General features: G+C 40.0%; 1 protein-coding gene across 1 annotated transcript; it reads left to right on the top strand.

Moving 5' to 3' along the window:
• The first annotated feature begins 7,431 nt into the window (after positions 1-7,431).
• LAPTM4A (lysosomal protein transmembrane 4 alpha) lies at positions 7,432-24,235 on the top strand. The gene is made up of 7 exons (XM_045549089.1): positions 7,432-7,706; positions 16,159-16,279; positions 19,605-19,681; positions 19,782-19,904; positions 21,996-22,091; positions 22,578-22,676; positions 23,638-24,235. The coding sequence occupies exons 1-7, from the start codon at positions 7,596-7,598 to the stop codon at positions 23,710-23,712; spliced, it is 702 nt and encodes a 233-aa protein (XP_045405045.1). The 5' UTR covers positions 7,432-7,595; the 3' UTR covers positions 23,713-24,235.
• The last annotated feature ends 207 nt before the right edge of the window (positions 24,236-24,442 follow it).

Genomic DNA, 24,442 nt, shown 5'->3' with positions numbered 1-24,442 from the left:
GCCACTGTGGCCGAGGCTGGGGAGCTCAGAGGACAGGCAGATCTCAGCGGGCTGGGCTGGGCAGGGAAGGTGGCTGCTCTGTGCCCACAGCCCTCCTTTTCCTCTCTCAGGTGGCAGTCGCTGGCTGAGTCTTCTAGCAGATGACAAAAGGTGGGAGACCCGAGAACAGGCAAGGTGAAGGGCTGGATAAAGGAGGGCGCCAGTGCGATGGGGGAGGCCCACTGAGTCATCCAAGCTCCGCAGCCAGGCAAAGTCCCTCGGGGTCTGCCGTAGTATCACTGCACCCTGGCCACCAGCTTTCAGTCCTCTCTCCCTTCTGCACCCCTGGGAAGGGGCCCATCCACAGGTTTATGGGGCTAGCTTTTCACCCTACTTGTGGATGCTACTCGACATTTCTCATTTTTCTAACCCCTCGTGATGTGAGGGGCAAGAGGAAGGGGCCAGCCTGCCCAAGTACCTCCCCTGATGCCTTTCCAGAGGGGATCTGTGAGAAACAAACTTCTGTTGTTTAGAAGTCACCCGGTCTATCATATTCCAACAGAAACCCAAATGGACTAGGACGTTAGTCCAGCTTCTCTAGATGATCTCCCCAAATCCACCTCCGACCTCGTGTGACAGTGCTGGCTAGCAGGGCTCAGAGGACCCTCACTCCACTTTCACTATGCAAGTTTTGTGATGCTGAATTTTATAAAGTTGCATTTCCTTCTCAGATGGACTTAGAAAGAGTCAGGTCACCCCCGTTGCTTGGAGTCTATAGCCGTGTTTTAGTTTGTCCTTCTTTTAACGAGAAGCCTAGAATCTGATGCTAACAAATACTTTGATTAAAAGTATACTCCTTTTAAGTTTCCAAATTTTTTATGTTTTTACATTTTTGATTGGGTAATACATTCACATGGTTCAACAATCAATACACTATAAAAGGTTCTCAGTGAAATGTTTCCCTCCCACCCTTGGCCTCCAGGCACCATGTACCAGATGCTCAGCCTCTTCCAGGTAACTGATTAGTTTTTAATTTTTTTCCAGAATATATTTATGCAAATATACATAAATATGAGTATGTATCTTATTCTCTCTTGTGTTTTTACAAAATGATATGCATGCATTGTTCTGTACCTTGCTTATTATACTATCTTAGAGACCTTTCTGTTTCTGCTTATACGGAGAACTTACTTCTTTCTATTAAAATGACATAACATAATTTATTAAACCAATCCCTTTTGATGGACATTTGGGTTGTCTCCAAACTTTTGCTGTTATTAATGCTGCAATGAATAACAGCGTTCATACATCATCTAACACAGATGCACGTACATCTGTAGGACAAATTCCTGGAAATTGTACTGTGGGTCAAAAGGTGTAAATACGTTCAAAATTGGTTATATTTTGTCAAATTGCTTTCCACAGCAGTTGTGCCAGTTTACATTCCCCCTAGCAATGTGTGAAAGGGGTGTTTTCTCAGCCTTGTCTAGAGCCTGTATATCAAACTTTGGAGTTTTGCCACACTGTGAAGTAAAAAATGGATTGCAACTTGTTTGGTAATTTTTAATTTTGATATAGTTTAAAACTGGCAAAACTTGTAGGTATATACTAAGATTTGTGTGTGTGTGTGTGTGTGTGTGTGTGTATATATATATATTCTTGATTGAGCTTTAATTCACATTTTCCTAATTAAGAGTGAAGTTATAAGTAAAGCCAAAGAACCAACTGATGACATCATCAACAAAACTAGATTCAAAGTATTTCTATGGACCCAAAGTACAAGCAAGTGCGACAACCGCTGACAGCAACAAGGCCTATAAGGCACCAGTCACTGTGCGGGGGACACAGAGGGAAGGATAATGACTGCTTATGGCTCTGCCAGCTGGGCAACCTGAAATTGCCAACAGACACTCACGGAAAGCTCAGCAGGCCACCCTAGGACAGCAGCCCAAACTGGCAAGGAGCTTTGCGGGCTCCAGTGGGTAATTTGGGGGTAAGTGCAGGTAAGTGGTCAGCAAGGTTGGAGAACGCTGGGGCAGCCTGAGCCCTGTGAACTCTCAAAACCAACCCATGATCCCTTCCAAGACAAAGGCCCACACTAAAGAGAAGTGCTGAGGACAGGATCCAAACTGAGCAGAACAGGGACACCAGGGATAGATAAAAGAAATGGAGGAGGGAAAGAGAGCCAGCTAAATGTGTGAGGCCATATTTTTCAATACTTGGTGATAACAGAGAAGAGGGAGCCCCAAATGCCAAAAGAGGTATGCAAGAATACTCATTGTAGCCCTGTTTGTAATAGCAAAAAACTGGCAACAAAAAATCCACCAATAAGAGATTGGTTGAATCAACCATGGTGTACCCACACAACAGACTACTATGCAGCATAAAAAGGAATGAGCAACATCTCTATTTACAACTGTGGCATGATCTCTGGAATACACTGTTAACTGAAAAAAAATGAGGTGGATAAAAGTTGAGTATGCAACTATTTATCTAAAAAATGGGAGTGATAATGAAGGTAAGAACATATATGCTTAGATTAAAATTCTTTCTAATTTAAAAAGTATCCATGGGGGAGGGAGGGAACAGTGTAAACAGGACAGAGATAAAAACTGGATGTCTCTATTCAGACAAAAATAATTTTTTTGTAGATTTGACTTTGGAAACATGTCAGGTTTTTACTTTATTATTTAAAAAAAATCAAAATGAAATAAGCAGTTCTTAAAAGTTGAAGTCATTAGGATGGATCCTAATCCAACATAACTGGTGTCCTTATAAAAAGGGGAATTTTAGATACAGAGACACACACACACAGGGAGAACAACACGTGAGGATGAGAGCAGAGATGTTTATACAAACCAAGAGATGCCAAAGATGGCCAGCAAACCACCAGAAGACAGGCGAGAGGATTGGAACAGATTCCTCCTCACAGCCCTCAGAAGAAACCAACCCTGCCGACACCTTTATCTGAGACTTCCAGAGGTCAGAACCATGAGACAATAAATTTGTTGTTTAAGCCACCCAGTTTGTGGTATTTTGTTATGGCGGCAATATAGATGGTTTCTCTGTTTATTTGTGTAGCCAGTGTCTTTTGCTACTTTGAGATAAAACAGGTTCCAGGAGGACTTGGGCTGCTCACCCAAATCCACCAGCAAGAAGTCACACCTGCAGTACATGGTGAGTCTCTCACATTAGGAAGCAAGTTTGCTGATGTTTTCTGGACTCTGCTGCTGTTTGAGCCTCACATCTTTTAGCAGCTTCTACTATGTGGTTTCTGTCTCTCTCCACTGCTCTTACGGCCCTGATTCACATTTTGAAGGCTGTGAATATTTGCTCCTAAATTTGCTGAAGATCGAGTTCACTGTTTGGTTCACCCTTTTTGTTGTTTTTTATGACTGAAAGGAGAAGAAAAAGACAGATGTTGAATCTATGCCACCACATTCATACCAGAATTTCTTACGGTTAAGATTCCATTCCATCATCGCAAGTAGTGCTTTTAGCCAAGTGCATGGACAGTACTTTTCTCATGGGGATAATTACATAGGACTTTTCATCTTCAAGGTAGTTTGCCAACTTACCAATTAATTCATCTAGTACCCTGGAGTAATTAAAAATAGAAACCACACATTTAATTTGATTAGAGGAGATAATTACCAGTATCAGCAGAAAAATGCCTTGGGGGACTGGAGATGAATAATTAACTTGTGGTAGAAATATTTTGAGGCATGATTGCCTTCTGCTTTTATCACAGTAAGGAAATTACAGCTTGATTAGGAAACAAATCTTATTTCCATTGTACAGGTGAAGAAACTGACATTTGGACAAGGTGTTTCTTGTTCAGCAAACACTAATTAGCCAATAATCTAAACTGAAATTAACGTAGAATTGTTGAAACCAAGTTCTATGGTCTGAATGTTTGTGTTCCCCCAAAATTCAAGTTAAAATCCTAACTCCCAAGGTAATGGTATCAGGAGGCGGGGCCTTTGGGAGGTGATTAGGTCATTAGGATGGAACCCTCAAGAATGGGATTAGTGCCCTTATAAAAAAGGTCCTCTCACCCCTTCCACCGTGTGAGTCCCTAGGAGTGGCCTACTTCACACAGCCATTTCCTGGAGTTCGGAAATTATCCCCCTTCAGCTGGAACTTGCACGTCCCAGCACTTCTGCTCATCAGCAGGGCTATTTATTGAGAGTCTTGACGGCTGATTGGCCTGGAGCCAGAACCTTGGGGGTCCCGTCTTGAATATTCTATCAATATTTTCCAGATGCCTTACAACTGATGAGACAGTATAATGAGGAGTTTAATAGGGCTTTAAATTGATTTTTCATGAATCCTTTCATTTCTTGGAAGTCATGAAAACACTGTATTATAGATTCACTCATCTGCCATAAGTATGTTTTTTAGCCATTGGACTTTCCTTGGTAGTTTTTAAAAATTATCTCCTCCAACAATGCTATGATTAAATTTGATAAAAAAGGATAATGTAGAAGAACACATTTTAACCATAAATTGTAGTGTGGAAGGTCAAGTTTAAATAGCATGCAATGAAACAATATCAGTGGGGGTGAGAATAGGAATGAGGTAGAGATAGGCTTATAAAAATCTATAGGAAAGCTTACAGTAGACTGAAGAAATCTTTTTTAAGACACTGATATAATTTAAACAGTCTACCCAAAGTTAGTTAGATCCTCACTTAAATAAATAAATTCCAAATGAACTGTAGCTAATATTGAGTGCTCACTATGTAGTAAGCACTGTTGCAAGGCTTAATACGAGATTGAAGGTGAGAAGTGAGACCTGGACTGGTGATATTTATGGAGGAATCATCTTGGAAATAAGTGACAATTGGGAGAAGGTAAAATGACAAAGGAAAAGAGCCTTATACTGAGCCCTGAAAAACACCAATATTCAAGGGATGGACAACGGAAGAGAGAATTGCAAAGCAGAATGAGGATCTGCCAGAGAAGTACATGGAGAAACAGAGTGGGTGGTTAATTGGAAGCTAGGAAAGAATGTCTAGCTCTAAGGAACAGTTGAGATATAAATGCTGTAACTGGTGGAGTGAAGACTGAAAATTCTCAGACATTTTCCCTTTAGACCATAAAGCCTCCAAGGGAAGGTACATTATCTGTCTCTTTCATCCTTGTATCCTCATCTCGTGGAATATAATAGATCTTCAATAAAAATGTGCTAAAGTAATGTGAGTAGACTAATATATTATTTATTTAAAAGAGAAAAAATAGGTTAAACTACGTTAGCTGAAGAGCTTGAAACTCACCCTAATTTCTTTTGTGTGTGTGTGTTTCTAAATTAGTTTCTCCTAAAAATACTTACTTCCTCCTCCACAAAAAAAGGTCAGGCTGTTTCACTAATAGTACCTCACAATTTTCTCCAAAAATATGGTCTGTATATTACATCAGAATTATCTAAACAAAACTCTGTAATCATATTTTTCCCTCTCTAATCCAGTTAAATATGCTTCCTAGTAATTCACACTTCCCTGGCCCCTTGCCTGAGGTACTCCCAGTACAGGGAAAGTAGAACTTAAGAGCTGATCTGACACTATGTTAGGTATACCTGATTTAGAATTGACTTTGGCTTTTAGAGAAATCAGATAATTTCCCCCATCTTACCTTTTTACTCTATCTTTTTTATTGTATTGTATTTATTTTTGTCTGCCATGTTTTATATCAAGACAGAGTAACAGTGCTACACATTAGAATCACCTGGAGGGCTTTTAAAAATTCCAACGTCCAGTTCTCACCCATACCAATTAAATCTGAATGGGGATAGTAACGAGGCATCTGTGGTTATTGAAGATCCTCAGGTGATTCCAATTGCAGCAAAGTGGACACCACTGGCACAGTAGGTTTTCATCTCAGTTCTGACACTAGCCTTGTAATCTTCGACATGTAATTAATTTCTTTGTGGCATTAACTAATATAAAAGTACTACCTCATAGAGTTGTTGTGAGGATGAAATGATTCAAAATAAAGCGACTGGATCAGTGCCTAGGGCACACTAAGGGCTATGTAATTGTTGGGGCTTGGGGGGAGTTTAGTATAATCTACTCCTTGTGTAAGTGGAGAAATGTCATAATTCATTATAAGTTAAATTGCCATACCTCATCCTTTACTGTGGCTTGGCTATTGCCTCCCAGACACAGTTTGTAGGGTCCATGGACAATTGCTTTAGTGATGAACAAGTAAACGGTTTCTCCCCTTCCAGAACTTATTAATACATTTTATTGGGGAGATAATCAACAAATCAACATATAATTTCAGGCAGTGCTCATTAAAGCCATACCAATGAAATAACCTTTACTCTGCATTCACTGTGGTCTCTGGCTAAGAATACTGTTGGCAGAAGGAAAGTCCTTTCTGCTTCCTGAAAGGAAGTGTACTTATGAAAGCATTAAACATTTAAAAAAAAAAAAAGTCACAAGTCTCACACAAATACAAAAAGAACACGTGTCCAAGATTTACTCATTAATTAATAAAGGAACCAGTAAGACGTCAAAATCAGTCCTAAGGAGAATTTAAAGCATCCACCTATATTGTTGAATCAGGAATGGGGAATGAACTTACAAAACCATGCAAAATGGCTTTTTCCCAGGAGGGGTAAGGTTCAATATGAAGTCCAGGGCACGAGACCACAGAGTTGTACAGAACACCAGACAAAGGTGGAGAGCTCCCACAGCATCAGAATACCCGGAAGGGTGTGCCAGACTACGGCTGCTTTTTCATTGAAGACACCCCGTAATCATTTGGTCCATTTCAATGTGTTTCACAATTTTTCCCTACAAAAATCACTATTATGTGTAAAAACCCAACTACTAAGCAGTTTTTCTACTTTATCTTGCTTTCATTTTCCTTAACCCTTTCGCCTTTGGCAGGTCGGCTGGTATTTCTCAGCTCTCATAAAGCAGGCATTACAGGGAGGGAGGGTGGAAATCTAATCGTTTCCCCTGGGTAGCCACCAACTTCCGCCACAAGGCCCAGGCGGGCTCCAGGGCTGGGGGCACCGCCCCGGCCTGCCCAATAATCGAGCTGCGCACAAAGGTCACGTGAGCAACTCGTGACGCCTCAGAAACAGTACGTGGCAAAGACATCGCTCAGAAAAGTCCCTCGTGCCCGCTTTCTGCGTTCCGCTCCACTTCATTTCTCCCCTTCCCATTAAATGCCTCTTTTTTTGCCGACCTCACCTCGAGGACGGCGAACTTCCCGGGCCCCCTCACCCCAAACCATCCTAGGCCCACGAGCCGCCCCTTGACTTCAGATCATAGGCGGAGACCGATCAGCGCTTCAGCGAACTGCACTTCTGATTGGGCCTGAGGTCTTGTCAATTTCCCAGATTTTCCAATCAGGGGCCGGGACCATCCAGCTTTCCGCTCTCCATTGGCCTGTATGGAAGAAGGGAGAGGCAAACCGAAGTCGCGCGAGAGCGGAGCGCGGCGCTCAGTGCGCAGGTGCGAAGGAGCTGGCAGAGTCCGGTCCGGGGGCGGGCTTGAAGGTTTGTTTGGTTTTGGTGGCCGGGACAGAGCTGTCTGGGTTCGACCGCTAGGCGGAAAGCGTTTGCGAAGGGCCAGGCCAAGAAAGAGGCCCGCGAGATTCCCAATGGTGTCCATGACTTTCAAGCGGAGCCGCAGTGACCGGTTCTACAGCACCCGGTGCTGCGGCTGTTGCCATGTCCGCACCGGGACGATCATCTTGGGGACCTGGTACATGGTAAGGGCCGGAGCGGGTAGTGCGCATGTGCGGGAAGTCGGGGAGCCCGGTTTGATGTTGGGGGGGACTGAAAACCGGGTGTTGGGTGGGGCGGGGACATGGAGTGGAGCATCTTTTTAGGGTGCTCTAGCTCTGGATGAAGTCCAGGGACTTTGAGGAAGGAAATTTGTCCGGGAATCGGAGTCGAGGGTGGGCAAGAATTTGGAGAGAAAAGCGGGCTTGGGAGGGGCGAGGAGTTGTGGACGAAGGGACGAGGGTGCTAGGATTTGGTGGGAAGTTCTGGAAATCACCCGGTTTGGGCTCATTTTGTATTTGTGCGTTACGAAAGACTGCCCTTCCTTTCCTCCCACCGGTGCTCCCTGAAATTTTTTCCCCTAACGAAACAATTAGGAGCGGACCTTGATAAATGCAGCCTAGTTTCGAGATTGTCTTGCTTGATGGGAAAGCGAAAGATCCAGCTGTAAGCCAGGATATTTCCTGGATCTGGTTTTGTTACAACCTGTTTGCGTTGTAGTAGGCGGAAAGGCCTCTGTTGGGAGTCTAAAGATTCGCTTGAGGGCAATACCAGTTGCCAGGATTTACACTTGGTCAGCTTTTTTCCCCCCTCCCTGCCCATTAGATGCTTTTTGTATGAGACCCGCTCTGTTTTTTAAGAGACCTTTGTAGAGAGCCTACTCTATTCTGGCCACATATGCTGGCATTTCTTGGGTTCCATATCTGTGTGATTTACATAACTAAGTTGGTTCACTAGTAACCAGTAGTACTTTTGTGATTTTTTTTTCTTTAACCACCATTTCCAGTATACGTACACATTGAAGCTAATTTGTGGCTTCTAAACATGTGATTCTGTTTAGCAGGTTTAGGTTATTATGACTTTACTGAAGCTGTGACAAACTTCATATATTGTTGATTTGGCTACTTTCTCCAATGACTTTCTGATTGTGTGTGTAGGGGGAGAGTGATGTTAGTGATAATTGTGCAATTTCTGGTACTTACATGAACTGCAAAAGAGGGAAGAGATTTATCCCAGACACTCTCTTTTCTCTGCATTTGTTACTTCCCCACCCAGTGTCTTGAAGTCATTAGTAACCATTTGGACAAACTCCAGATGACAGCCGTCTTAAGTGAGGCAGATTTTGTTTCATGGCCGACCCTCAGGGAACTACCTGACCTCCACATTATTCCTGATTACCCTGATGATTTTTACTGTCTCGCTTTTTTAATGTGCCTTTTAAAAAGCAACAAAACTTGAATGTGTGTTTATTTGCTTATCCTGAGTTTATTTTCATTTTCCTATACTTTCATATTCAGAAATGTCATCGTGTTGGTATAATTATATCATGTTTTCCCTCAGAAACTCTCTCTGTTCCATATTTTAACTAATTGTAAAACTGGACTTCGTATAGTTAATGACAATAAGCAGCATTTAACTTTCTTTGATTTCTACTACATTTTGCAAAAGGGCTGGGTTTTAATGTCTTTTGTTTATCCTTTGCTGTCTGCCATTCCCCTAAATTAATAATTCAAATCTTTAAGGGTCCTGGAACCTCTTACTCAACCCTGCCTTCCTCACCCCCAGAAGATGGCCTTCCCTCCTACTTAGAAAAGGAGGGTCCATCAGCCTGGCATTCTTGCCTGCAAACTTCCTGTTTCTTCTTAGATCCTTCCCTCCTTTCAGAGAACAAAGGATTTCTAACTCCTGGAGAAGAAAATAACCACCATTCCTATTTCAGCCATCCAAATGTAATTGGCTGCATTCCTTTTCAGTCTCTCCCAGGCAGATTTTTTGATACTGTGGGCTCAGCTCAAAAATGAAAAGAATAGCAGGATAAAGTGGGAATTATAAACAGGAAACTCAAAACACAGAGGAAAAACTTCAGTAAGGACATTCTTACAAAATAGGGAGTAGGAAGTTTACATGTTTCCCACTTGAAGCACTTCATGTGAACATGGTTCACATATCTCTCTGAAGTCCTCGATTTAGTTTCATTATTTTAAAAAGATGCCGTAGCTGTTCTTGCATTGCATGGACTTTTCAGGTTAGCGTAGAACATTGCAAACTGCTTAAATCAGTCAATCTGTCTTAAGTCAATTTTAAGATTTATGGACCATCTACAGTGTAAAAGACTTCGGTGGACATACAAAAGGAGTAAGTCACAGGGGCCATGTGTCATTTGTCTTCTGTATTCCTGTTACCTACCACTTACTTGGCAGACTCAAATGTTTCTTGTATTACAAAGAATTTTGGGGCACAGATGTAAAAATGAACCTTATTTTACAGTGACAAGGGGGAAGGAGAAGGTGATCAGTAATATCAGTTTAAGTGCTGGGAAAAAACCATTGGTTTTGTTTATTACAACATTACTGGAGGCTTTGAAACGTGTAGCTTCAATTCCATAGCACTATGAAGACACGGTTTCTTCCTAGTTGAGGAGACATGTAACACTAAGAAAACAAGACCACACTAAGAAAATAAGACCACCTAAGTCAAAATGTAGTATAATACCTCTTAACAAAGAGGACTTGTCCAAGCTGCATTTTGTTGTCAGAAGCTTCTTTAGTAAAAGAAATAACATGGGGTGAGTAAGGTAGAATGGCACTTCCCTCCCTAACTACTTGTCAGGGCTCTTTCTTCCTCGATTCCAGGTGAAGCAATACTTCTTCATCTGTGTGGAAAGCTATTTATGGTTTTCTTTTGGTTACCTAGGCCAGACTTCTGACGTTATGATTCCCCCTGTGCTGTTTGGAACTTGGAGGTGCAGCTCTCCCTCCTGGGCCCAGACACTATCAATGACTGTATCTGATACAGTGTCATTGCTTTCTCTCCATAGCTTGTACTGGTCTAGTGTTAAGGCAATTGTAACACTGTTTACTAAAATATTAAGGGTATGGTATTAAATAGTGCTGTGGGACATGGTGGAACCGGTTATTGTATGCACCAGAGGTACCAGCCCTGAAGTGTTAGCCTTTAGCCCGTTAGATTTGAAAGAAGCAAGCCTGGTTTAATACCTGGTTAAGTAATAAGAAATTCCAGAATGAGCTCAAGTTTAATTTCTAGCATTCCTGAAATTGTTTTCTCTGTCTAATTTATTGAAGAATTTGAAGCCAGATGATTTTATGTTTCTGATGAAGTATAAGCCCAAATGTTTATTGAATGATTGAAAATGGACCTAAAAGTCTACTGCAGGGGATATCTTTCTTCATGGTTAATGGTATACTGAAAGAATACATTTTGGCCATTTGTAATAATTTTAGGTCTTAGACTTAATATATGGCTAATTTTTCATGAGTGTCTCAACCGTATATAGTCCAGAGTTAGGTAGCTGGGAGAGAATTGAACACAGGTTTCCTCAAGCTTGATTTCTTTCCAGCCCCCATCCTGACGTCCGTAAGTATTGCTTGTTTACATTCAAAGTAAGTTTCCATCCTCAAATACATTGTTTTGTGCCTCTGTGCCTTTGCATATGCTATTCCTTCTCCCCAAAATAGTGTTCTCCCTCCAAGTTGCTTTTTAAAAACTTTATTAAGGAAATTCTCAAACATATGAAAAGAGTGAAACATATGACAATTTCCCTTTTTACTCATCACCCAGCTTCAACTATTAACAACATTTTGCCAATTCCAGATAATTTTTTAATGGTTTGCTCAAATGTTTTCATGGTGAAGCTTTCTTTCCTTACTTCCTAGCCAGAGGGATCTATTTTCCTCACTGTGCATGCGCCTGGAAAAGTGTCTGCATATCTCTTGTATATACTTATTTTACTTATTACACATTAGTATGATCATCTTTTTTATTTTTCTCCCCATAACAAGGTGTCCTCCTTGAGGGAGGAGGATGATATCTTACTTTATAAAATGTATGTGGTGGTAACTTCCTGGAGCATTAGAAGTGTTCATTAGACATTTATTCAATGAATTGTCTGTCCAAAAAATAGTAGGAATACTCAGTTGTAATTGCACGTAAGAGTAAACAACAAAAACTTTTACATATACATTTAAGAAAATTTAAAGATAGTCAATTTTGATCTTTATAAGATGCCAGTTCTCTGCTTAGTTTTGTAGACTGGCGGCCCTGTTGGGTGCCTTCTGCGTGTGCGAACCCTTGTCACGGTGCCCTGAACCAAACACACTTTTAATTGTGATCTCGGCAGATACTGGCTCTGGACAAAATAAACTCTGAGGAAACTGAAGAATAATTTTTTTGAGACAGAGTCTCGCTCTGTTGCCCGGGCTAGAGTGAGTGCCATGGCGTCAGCCTAGCTCACAGCAACCTCAAACTCCTGGGCTTAAGCGATCCTCCTGCCTCAGCCTCCCGAGTAGCTGGGACTACAGGCATGTGCCACCATGCCTGGCTAATTTTTTCTGTATATATTTTTAGTTGTCCATATAATTTTCTTGCTATTTTTAGTAGAGGCGGGGGCAGGGGGGGCGGGGGTCTCTTGCTCAGGCTGGTCTCGAACTCCTGACCTCGAGCGATCCACCGGCTTTGGCCTCCCAGAGTGCTAGGATTACAGGCGTGAGCCACCGCGCCTGGCCAGAGGAATAATTTTTTTTAAAAGTCCCCAAAGAGTCTCTTGGGATAGGTGTGGCTATGAAATGATAAAACAAAGGGAAATTACCCTCCCTAGGCTGAATGCTTCCCTGGATCTAATACTGTTCCTTTGTAACAAGTATAATCTAACACGTTTCTTGTTGTAGTTTACTTACATAAGGTGTGTAAAAGGCTTCAAAAACAGTGCAGACCACATCGTTTGACCTGTTAAATTTACAGTACTATTCCCACATTGGGTGGTGTGTTTATGGCCCATGCTCTTAACACATTTGCTGCATTCTTTACCTCTTCCTGTTACTAGGTTTAGAAGTTAATCATTTTTGCCTTTTCCCTTTCCCTTTCGTGTTCCCCTTCCCTTCCCCTCTCCTCCTCTCCTCTCCTCTTTTCTTTTTTCTTTTGTTTTCAAGGTCTCACTGTATTGCCAATTCTGTCCTCAAACTCTGGAGCTCAGGTGATCCTCCCACCTCAGCCTTCCAAGTAGCTGAGACTATAGGCGTGTACCACCATGGCCTGCTTTTATCATTGACTGCCACACTAGAAGAAAAAATTTTCCCTGGGGCCACGGTGTTTTATTAAAACAAAACAGTGATTTCTAATTTGTTATTCTTTATTGTATTCTGTATATCAGTTATGTGCAATGCAATCCATGTTTTTAGAATTAAATTGTCAATATTAATTGTAACAATAAGAACATCAACAGGTAAGATTTTCACAAACCAACTACAGGGTTTTACCTCACGAGGTCCTGGGCTCGAAACTAGCCTAAATACAACTCACATGGCAGTCAATGTGTTAAGTTACATTTTTGTTAACTTTCTTTTTTTTTTTTTTGAGACAGAGTCTCGCTCTGTTGCCCAGGCTAGAGTGAGTGCCGTGGTGTCAGCCTAGCTCACAGCAACCTCAAACTCCTGGGCTCAAGCGATCCCACTGCCTTAGCCTCCCGGGTAGCTGGGAGGACAGGCATGTGCCACCATGCCCGGCTAATTTTTTCTCTCTATATTTTTAGTTGGCCAGATAATATCTTTCTATTTTAGTAGAGACGAGGTCTCTTGCTCAGGCTGGTCTCGAACTCCTGACCTCGAGCGATTCACCCGCCTCGGCCTCCCAGAGTGCTAGGATTACAGGCGTGAGCCACCGCACCCGGCCAATTTTTGTTAACTTTCTTTACTGAATACAGTGAAGTAAAAAAATGAATCAGGAATAAATATTTGGAATAGTTTGTACATAGTTGGATATTTTCAGAGAAATTTTATATTGCAAGACTAGTAAGTTAATTTCATGGTTTTTTTTTTTAAATTAAACATGGGCCTTAGTAGAATTGTCAACTGTAATCAGAAGTTAGTCACCAGAGCCTCTATATGAGCTCAGTGGTAAATCTCTTAAGATCACAAGGGTGTGTTTTCTAGTCTAATGCTTTAAAATGTAAGTTGGGGTTCTAATGAAGTATAGTGACCTAATGGAATATAACTCAATGAAGATTTGAGAAGCTGAGCTTTCGATGAAGTGGCACTGAAATTTATTTTACCATTTTTTTGTCCTTTTGATTAGACCTATGATTTATTTTGTTAATATTCAGGGGTATGACCTATAGTGAAATGAAATTCGAAGTGTCAGTAGTGGATGAGTCTATGACCTGTCCATGGAAGAGAAGAAAAAAGATCTTTACAAATCTTACATGTGATAAAAATATTTAAGAAGGGAAAATTGAAACTCCTAAATATTTTTGGCATGTCATACCCTTCATTTAGTAATTGGGTTTGCATGTTTTTCTTGACAGACCGATTTCCATACACAGAACATAAAATGTTTCAGTAGATACACACATCTGATTGTTCAGTAGTTAATTTACCTAATTGTTTTAGCTCATACTTATCTACCAAACACACTGGCCAGAACTCACTGCAACAAAAGTGGGCAACAAAAAATCAGCCTTCAGCTGGAGAGCCACCTTGCAAATAGAATTGTCCCTTGGAAGTCCTCTCAAGAGTTGAAGGACAAAGTACCTTACCTTTGGACAATGCAAGGAAAAAGGCATGCTTCTGAACATATTTATTTAAAATATAAACCTTCTGTAGCTTTAGATAATAGTTTCTTTTGAAAAGACCTCAAAACAGGAGTCATGGGGGAGTGGTTTTAAGTAATCATGTAGTGCTGAGAAGCAGGATGTCTTAAAAACCACATTTGTAAATTAGTTCACCCTTCTGTCACATCAGCGAACTTAACACAAGTCATGTAGCTTTACAGAACATATTTAAATGCAGTGGTGCCTCCAAGGATACTGCAGGGATTGGCCAGCAACTATAGGCATAACTAATTTCCTTTATAATTGGACCTACAACTCTGATAGACTAGGAAAATTCACCATATATTATAATGGGATTTTGGCAAGATGTTTGACAAAGTCTCAAGATGTTTCTTTGGACCAGATAAAGAATTTTATTCAAAAGTTGCTGATTAATGGGAAGGGGCAGCTTCTGGGAGCTTTGTCCTCAGCTGTGTTTTCTTTTGTTATGACTTAGATGGAGATACTGATTACATGCTGATCATATTTTCAAAGGCAGGAAGCAGAGAGAAATAGAAAATCTTGACAGGCAAGAATGGAATAAGATAAAATTCAGTTACAAATGTATTAAGGCCTATGCTTGGACCCCTGGATCCAGCTGTAGAGGTACAGGTGGTAGCTTAGCAGGATCAAGTATGGAAAAAGAACAAGGTGTTTTAGGTAGTTACTCTCGTGTGGCATTCAAAAAAATTTATAAAGCCAGTGCGATTTCAGGTTGCATGAATTGAAATTTATTAGCTAGCATGTGGTAACACATGAGGTCCCATTGTGTTCTGACCTGGCTGATCTTAACCTCGTGTTTTTTTTTTTGTTTTTTTGTTTTTTTAAGACAGAGTCTCACTCTGTTGCCTGGGCTAGATTGCCGTGGTGTCAGCCTAGCTCACAGCAACCTCAAACTCCTGGGCTCAAGTGATCCTCTTGCATCAGCCTCCTGAGTAGCTGGGACTACAGGCATGCGCCACCATGCCCGGCTAATTTTTCTCTCTATATATATTTTTAGCTGTCCATATAATTTCTTTCTATTTTTAGTAGAGACGGAGCCTCAGTCTTGCTCAGGCTGGTCTTGAACTCCTGAAACAATCCGCCCGCCTCGGCCTCCCAGAGTGCTAGGATTACAGGCGTGAGCCACCACGCCCGGCCCTTACCTCGTTTTAATAGTATTATATGTCCATCAAATTGGAGCACGTGTAAAGAGGACAGCAAGAGGGAAATAGGTAGCTGGAAAACATGCTAGTTAGTGGAATGGTTTAGGGATCTGAATATTTATTCTAGGAAAGACGATATTTGGAGGCTGCCATCAGGTGGAGGCACTTAGAAGTGGGAGCACATTATCTCAGAAGGTAAGTCCCTTAAGCATTGAGTCTAGCTCAGGAAGAAATAGTGAGTTCTCCATCACCGACTGGGTGGGAGTGCTGTGGAGGGGTTTCAGGCATCTGATGGATAAATATTTTAGATGAACTGTAGCTTCTTCAAACCCAGAGTTGCTGAGATTGGTATGTGAATAAATATGTGACTCTGAACATGAACAACTTGTGATGATTCCTTGGTTTTAATTTTTGTGCCATTTTATTCTGATGTTTTGGTTTAACACAAGGTCAATCATCATATCTCTTGAATGGTTAGTATTAATAATTTTTTTTACTTTATGAAACATTTACTTTAAAACTATTTTCATAGTGGTAATTACATATTGTTGTATCTCAGGTAGTCTCCTACTGTTTTATATCTTTGTTTTTTTCAAGTAAAACAATTTCAAATATGGGAAGATATCTAAAGATGGTGCTGGAGACTGCTTCCTGATAGTATTAATGTAATTGATAGAATGTTATCTTTCACAGGTGGTGAACCTATTGATGGCAATTTTGCTGACAGTGGAGGTGACTCATCCAAACTCCATGCCAGCTGTCAACATTCAGTATGAAGTCATTGGTAATTACTATTCATCTGAGAGAATGGCCGGTATGTTTTAGTTGAAAAGAAAATATTCCCTGCTAAATTTTGTGTACAGTAATGCATTGCTTAACAATGAGGATATGCTTCATTAGGCAATTTTGTTGTTGTGCGAACATCATAGAGTGTACTTACACAAACCTAGATGGCATAGCCTACTACACATGTAGGCTGTGTGGTGTAACCTGTTGCTCTTAGGCTACAAACCTGTGTAGCAGGTTACTGTTCTGAATAGTACAGGCAATGGTATTTGTGTATCTAAATATGTCTAAACATAGAAAGGGTACAGTACAAATAGAGTATTATAATCTTGTGGGACCACCATCGTATATGCAGTCCCTTGTTAACTAAAACGTTATGTGGTGGGTGACTTTCTATGTACACATATACACACAGTAGCTATTTAGAGGAGGGTTGATTAAATTATGCTTAAGTTATATTTCCAAAGGTTAAGTAAGTTGCATAATAAGGTTACCGTAACTTAAATTACATTTAAGTAACTCCACTTGCTGAGGCAGAAAACTATTTTGATGGGTTTTTCAAAGATATTCAGTGAGGACTACAGTAGATAATTTCTAGTGAGAAAATGTAATGGACTACCAGGTTTTTGAGAAATGTGTAAGGTGTACCTTAATGCTATCAGGTACCAGGAAAGAGAAGGGTAGAGTTAAATGAAAATGAACTGTAAACCTTGAGGCCAGCTGACAGGTGTCATTGGGATGGGAGATTTGCTCATGGAGCAAATAGACTGTTATATAATAGTATAATATAAAATACAAGTTAATCAAATATTTGGTGATATCTTTTGCTCAGAGTCATAATTCTGTGTGTATTTCTGTGTAGAGGGAGGGAGATTTGACATTAGGTTAAAAAAATTAATCCTGGAACATTCACATAAATTACCTTTTTAAACCTATTCCCTGACAGCAATATTTTTTTTATCCTTTATATTTCTTTAAAATACAGGTACAGAAAAGTTTTAGTTGAGATTTTACATTATAAGTTATGTAAGATACTTTTAATATATTTGAACAGAAAATTATGCCTCAGGATTTTCAGTGCAAGCAGTTTCTACATGTGTATTTTTAAATTTCACTTCAGAAAAATGTCCCAGTTATTGTGTGTATATTATATTTAATAAGTTTTTCATTCTCATGTTTTTAGATTTATTAGCTTTTATGATGAAGTTTTGAGCTTCATTACATTTATGGCCTTCTATGATACATTTGTAAAGGTGTGTGTGTGTTATTTGGTTGTTAATTCAAACAATTCATTGTCCACGTTGTCCATGGGGCTTCTAACAGCTGTTAGTCACTTTTTCATATTTTCTAAATTTTATTTTAAGATGTATACATTTTAATTAACCTGCTTCTATCAGCATATTCTCTTGTCATGTTTCTCCTAAAATCAAGGTCTAGAAAAAAGATTGATGGTTATTGAGATTCTTGCAAGTCTGTTAAGCTGGCTCCTGCGGCTAGGGCTGTAAGGATGAAATCATGAGTTACTGCATATTGCATGAGTATTTTAAGTGCTGTAAGAGAATCAGATGTAGTGATTATTACATTTGTATTGAATATAATTGTTGTACCAAAGCCCTTACTCTTGAGAGAATATAAAAATACGTAGTACTTAGTCGTGTGGTAGTTTGTATTTCTTTGGAAGTTAAAATTTGACTTTCCCACAGACTGTTAATTTCTGATCATTGGCCTGATAACCAATTTTAAATAATGAGGTTTGTGATTAGCTATTTTAAATCATTTAAACAGGATATGGCAGTCAGTATATATGAAATACTTGTGTAACACATACAAGCCGTTTTTCAAATATGGACTTAGCTTTATTTACGCTCATTTTGGGAATGCATAAACACCAGGGGGACCCCTAGAGGAGGTTCTTGAATGTAGTGATGGGTGGAAACCTGGTTTCTATCTGGGCATCTAGCCCATGTGTTTTGTTTGCTTTATTGATGTCATTCCAGACATGGATTTCCAGCCTGCCACCCCGTTTTCCCTTCTCTTTTGCTGTTGTTTGTTGGTCCAGTGGAAGACGTTGAACTTCACTTTATTGTTTTACTACTTTAAGAAATCAAAATAAGCATGCAGTCTTCCATATACAGAATCTTAAAAGCTGACTATTTGAATTACAATTTTTTTTTTTTTTTTTAGGACTAGTCAAGTGCAGTAGTGAGGAGGGGGGAAAGTAATAGAACAAGGAGTTCAATCTGTAACTGACTGTGAACAATCAAGTGAGATAACTCACTACCTTCGGACCAGCCTGAATTACAAATTTTGCTTTCAAGTTTGACAGTACCTATCCTGTTTAATTTCATATTTTATTTATATCTGAATTATTCTAAGTAGCATCTTACATGCTGCAGCAAATAAAGAGGGCTCTTCTTACTAAGTTTAGTGCCAAATACTGATGTTTATACAGCTTAGTGATGAGATTATATATACATTTATCCAATAGTGTGAGTATTCAACAGTTATTCTAATCGTTCATCACGATTGTGCCCTCAGTTTCTTTATCTAGCCTGAGTCACAGAATCAACTATAGATTTGTGCTAAGAAACTCAACAAGTCAAGTGTGGTTTAGTATTATTTGAGATTACTTGGATGTTTTTTTGAAAAAATTAGTGAACGTGGATTAATGGAGAGTTGGAACAACCTGAGAAGGAGGAACAAAAAAGAAAGTAGACCTGTGTGCAGCAGAGAAGCCAAGCAATGGGTTTTAATTTTGGGGTGTTAGGGAGGGGAAGAGGGGATAAATAGAGAACTTTTAATTTCAGTTGTATTTTATCTAAAGCAAGAGGTGGCATCTATAGCATTCTGAGTTTAATATATCTGTCTTTTAAGCAAATACCAGCCTTCCCTTCCAGTTGAGTCCTAGTCATCTCACAAGACCCAACTTGTGTCAGTCATTTCGTTTGTATTTTTTCCTGCATCTCCAGGCAAAGCTAATTGTGCCTCTGTTGTGACACGCAACACATTGGATTATAATTACCTGTTTGCACATCTTCAGACTCTTGGACTTGTAAGAGCACAGGGACCTGTCTCTCTAGCAGAGTGCATGGTTCATGTGTCATCTTAAACAAATGTCATTGAATTGTTGTAGCAATTTAACAAATAAGAGCTTTGCATGCATTTCTTAAGGTTTATTACTTAATGTTGAGACTTAGGTATTTTTTTCCCTCTTGACCTTAGATCTTTTCATAGCCAATTTTGAAAATATTTAAATATTTCTAAGCTAGCTTTAAAGCGTTTTCTTTTGTTGTAAAGAGTTTTGTTCTTTTTGTTGTGTATGTAGCTTAATTAGATTTTTGTTTTTGTTTTAGATAATGCCTGTGTTCTTTTTGCCGTCTCTGTTCTTATGTTTATAATCAGTTCAATGCTGGTATATGGAGCAATTTCTGTAAGTATCCTATATTTTCAGCTCTTTGAGTTTGACCATTACTGAGTGGTACTTAATAATTTCAGATACTGATATAATGTTGTGGTTATTTTTTCTGCAGTATCAAGTGGGTTGGCTGATTCCATTCTTCTGTTACCGGCTTTTTGACTTCGTTCTCAGTTGCCTGGTTGCTATCAGTTCTCTCACTTACTTGCCAAGAATCAAAGAATATCTGGATCAATTAGTAAGTGTGTGTGCACTAATTAAACTTTTTTCATTTTAAGTAAAATATTGAAGTTCCAAGTCAGCCTTAGGTACTATTTTTAACGACCCCACTTGTTTTTTAGTGTCTTAAAGTAATTATTTCTGCTGTTTTAACTATGGTGTCAGAACCTAAAGATGCATATCATGGAACTAGTAGCTTAGTTTTTGTTTTTCAGTATTGCCCAAGTATAATAATTTGACTGTATTTGACACTCATTAAATGATAGCTTGTTGTCTTTACAGACATCCATGGCAAAGATTGGAGTGCCTACTCTGTCACTAGCTCTATGCTAGGCACTATTGGTGAGGGCTGTAGATATATAACTTGCCTATCTTTAGGGAGCAAACAATATATTTGGGGAGTCAGGATATATGAAGATGTAGTCTGTGATACCAGACTTGAGCTGTCACATAGCAGTAGTAAATAAGGAACTCAGATGGATGCCATATAATGGAGGGGTCACGGAATGCTCTGGGCTGAAATGGCCAAGGAGGGCTTCGTGTAGGTGGTCTGGAAGAAGACATGGGGTCCAGATAGGTGAAAGCTGGGAGGGCCATTCTTCGTTCATTTCCAAAATACTGTCTTTCAGAACTTTTCTCTCTACTTCCACATATCCTGCCTGGTTGGTTTTGCATGCCACCAAATTTATCGTTCATTCACTCAAAACATGTTGCTTACTCTTATGTGCAGGGCACTCTGGTAGGTCATAGGGATATGTCAGTGGAACTTACTTTCTAGTGAAGGAGTCAGAAGATTGACTGAAATGCAATCATGGGCTACTATGGGAGTGCACATCACATGGGTACTAGACCTGGGCTGGGAAGTGAGGTTTGAATTATACTCAGGAGTTCGAATAGGAATTAAGAGAGGGAAACTGCGGGAAACAGCATTCCAGGTAAGAGAGAGACCGGGAGATAAGGGGGAGCATGGTATAGTCAGGGAACTAACAGATGGCTGTGGTGGCTGGCACACAGGGAGAGCCTGTTGGCTGGGGCAGCAATGGTTTGAAGCTTTTTAAGCACTGCTTTCTACTCATGTCATCTCTGGCTGAAAAATCACAAGTGCTTCCCTGCCTTCTGAATGAAATCCCTATCATAGCACACTCCCATGAGCTGGTCCCATTCTGTGTGGGTCCTTTTGTTTGCAGATGAAAAACAGTCTTTTTCTAAGGAGACAACTTAGCTGGGATTTAGGGTGTGAGTGGTGTGTGGTGGGTTCTTTTTTCTATTTTTTTGGTCTTTTGAGATTTGTGTTTGTGCTGTAATTATTTAGGCCTCTGTGTTGACATTTCCATTAAAAGATATAAGCTAAAAAAAACAATTAGATGAGCTTTATAGAAAAGAACATCAAAATGAATTTACTATTCCTTTTATAGACCCTATTTTCTTCCCTCTGTTTTATTCACTTGCTTCCTCAGATTGGAAGATACTTCCTGTTCTGGCCAGCTTTTAAATCCTAAATTTTTCTTTTATAATGGTCTTCTCCCTGAACTTACTCATTGCCTTGTACACAGTCAAGGATGAATAAATACTTAAATGAATACAGCTGATCCTTCTCAGTAGACCAGGGTATGTCTACGCTAAACCTCATAATCTTGCCTGGCTTTATAACCAGTGCCTTCTTTTTGCCCCGTCCTGGTAAGAGTTGACACCAGTGATTGGCTTTTAGAAAAATAATTTTCGCCATGTAGGACTAAATGGCCTGTAGAGCTTAGATTTTAGCACCTCCTGACTTAACTGACTCAGTGACCCAGGGACAAATCTGGGGTCCCTTACAGGAGATAGTGTTTTTCCAAAGGCCAGAAAGATGGAAAATAGTGAAAAGTAAAGAGAAAATGAGCTCAGTTTAGACTCTTACAAGTATTGTGGGTTTTCAAACAAGTATATTTTAAGTGATTATAGTGTGTATTAATAGTGATGAGGCTTAAAAGCACTTTGAATTCGGTTTATACATTTTTATTAGAATATCACTTCTGCCTTTGGTGCCCTTTGTATTCTTAAAATGCTCTCTTGGTTATTACCAAGTGCAGATGTGGTGGCTGAGTTGTAAATGTGTGTGTTTTTTTAATAGCCCGATTTTCCCTACAAAGATGACCTCCTGGCATTGGACTCCAGCTGCCTCCTGTTCATTGTTCTTGTGTTCTTTGCCTTATTCATCATTTTTAAGGTACGTTGCTGACTAAATCTTTAGGGGCTAGTAAGACTGACGCTTTCCATAAGTCACAAATAGACTGAGAATTTTTGGTGATGGTATTTATTCTGGCACAGCAGTGGAGAGAGCATCTAGAGAATGTCCTTGGTCTTGTTTCCAGGGAATGGTTGGAAATGTCAGGATCCTTCCTTAAGTGTAAGGAACATCTTTATGTTTTTGAAAGTGGTTCCCGATTTCTATTGTAATCTGTTTTAATAACCAAGGTTCAGAAACCCAGAAGAATCAAAACCCCAACTCTGGTTTCTCTGTAAAATGTTGGTAATAAAATTTGTGACATTTGAATGAGAGCAGGTAGGGACAGGGCCTGGACTGTCGGGTCTACACAGAGTCAGTTCCCTTCTCCACTGAGGAGATGTGGGAATGCTCTGTTAGTCACTGCATTTTAGAGCAGACTGTCTGTTGAATTTCTGGCAGATGTAAATTTTGTTTTTATTCTTTCAGGCTTATCTGATTAACTGTGTTTGGAACTGCTATAAATACATCAACAACAGAAATGTGCCGGAGATTGCTGTGTACCCTGCCTTTGAAGCACCTCCTCAGGTTAGCTAGCCATTATTGATTGTTCCAGGAGAAGAACCTGGAGCCTGACTTTATCTTCTATGCTCTAACTGTGGTTTGGGACATGAACAGCTTAAATCCACAGGATTCAGCCTCTCCCAGTTGGAATCCTGAATACATGAGGCTGTAGACACTCTGCACTGCTTCATCTCATCCAGCTTGGCTGTTAGGTTTATTAGTGGTCCTCACGAGTTGTGTGTCTGAAGGGGAGATAAGACAGAAAATAGCTATTCTAGGCTCATGTAGCTTCTGGGGCTTCAGAGGGTTGGAGGGGAAGTACCATTGACTGAAACTCGTCTTGTTTTCAAAAAATATCCATGTAATCCAAAGGGGGAGCTGATCTGTCTGGGGCTGATGTGAATGCAGTGGGTTCCATGAGTCTGCTGGGGAGGCCTACCTCCTGGAGCACTCTAACTGTTGCTGTAAGCTAGCGTGGCGCTCCACCACGTTGGTGTGCCTGTTACCCTAGAGGCACGTGATACAAGTTCATGACTGCAAGCAGATTCAGATGAATTTCAGGATCCAGCATCTCATTGGAGGCTTCCTATAGCATGGTTTAGTGGGATCACCTTAACCCTTATCCTTAACCCCTGGTGTAATTGGCACTAGTACTTTGTCAGTTACACTGGAATGAGGGGAGAGCAGTGGCACATACTGCCTGTCCGAGAATCCTTGTAGCCTCAGGGTCAGTCCAGAAGCAGAATCCTGCCTGCTTGTTTTGCTCCCTCCCTCCCTCCCTCCGAGCCATCTCATCCATCTCTAGCAATCTTGGTAAAGTTCCCAGTTATTCAGGCATCTACTCTCAGGAACTTTTTAGCTAACAGTTTATTTGGCTCTCTATAGATTTGTATGTACCTATTTAGGACATAAAATCTGAAATTTGAATTATATTCCCAAAAGGATTTTAAAGGAAAATTAAGTCTAATACTTTTTCTTTCTTTAGTATGTTTTGCCAACCTATGAAATGGCCGTGAAGATGCCTGAGAAAGAACCACCGCCTCCTTATCTACCTGCCTGAAGAAATTCTGCCTTTGACAATAAATCCTATACCAGCTTTTTGTCATGTTTATTTTACAGAATGCTGCAGTACAGGGCTCTTCAAACTTGTTTGATGTAAAATACATTGTCTTTTGTTTAAGCATTCATTTTCAAACACTAAGGAGCTTTTTGGACATCTATTAAGTCTTTTTTGTTGTTTTATATTTTACTAGTTTTTGAAGACAATCTAGGTTAAGCGAGAGCAAAGCACCATTGTTTGCCTTTAATTGGGGGGTGGGAAGGGAAAAGAGGGTATTCTCCACATGTTTTCTTTTTTAACTTTGCACTTTCTTTATATAATAGTTTGCCCTGGATACTTTCAGGAAGAATGAATTAAATGTTCAGGGTGAGTGAGTTGCATATAAGGTCTGAAGTTTTCAACTATGGAAACAGGAAAAATTTGACGTTTTGACTTAACTGTGGATGATAGTGGTTGCATGTTTCTAATGTGTATGTTTCCATCTTTGTGGTAAAATGCTTTAATAAATCCCTTAAACAGTAAACTGTTGTCATTTTTTAAATTTGTTACTTTTTTTTTTTTTTAAGGTAAAGCCTAACATTTTCCATTACAGTATATTCAGATTGCCAGGGGTTTTTGTTAACTTTTTTTTTTTGAGACAGAGTCTCACTCTGTTGCCTGGGCTAGAGTGCCGTGGCATCAGCTCACAGCAACCTCTAACTCCTGAGCTCAAGTGATCCTACTGCCTCAG

Source organism: Lemur catta, chromosome 4 (genome assembly GCF_020740605.2).
Source record: "Lemur catta isolate mLemCat1 chromosome 4, mLemCat1.pri, whole genome shotgun sequence".
Lineage (NCBI taxonomy): Eukaryota > Metazoa > Chordata > Mammalia > Primates > Lemuridae > Lemur > Lemur catta.
This window is presented reverse-complemented; position numbering and strand designations above follow the sequence as displayed.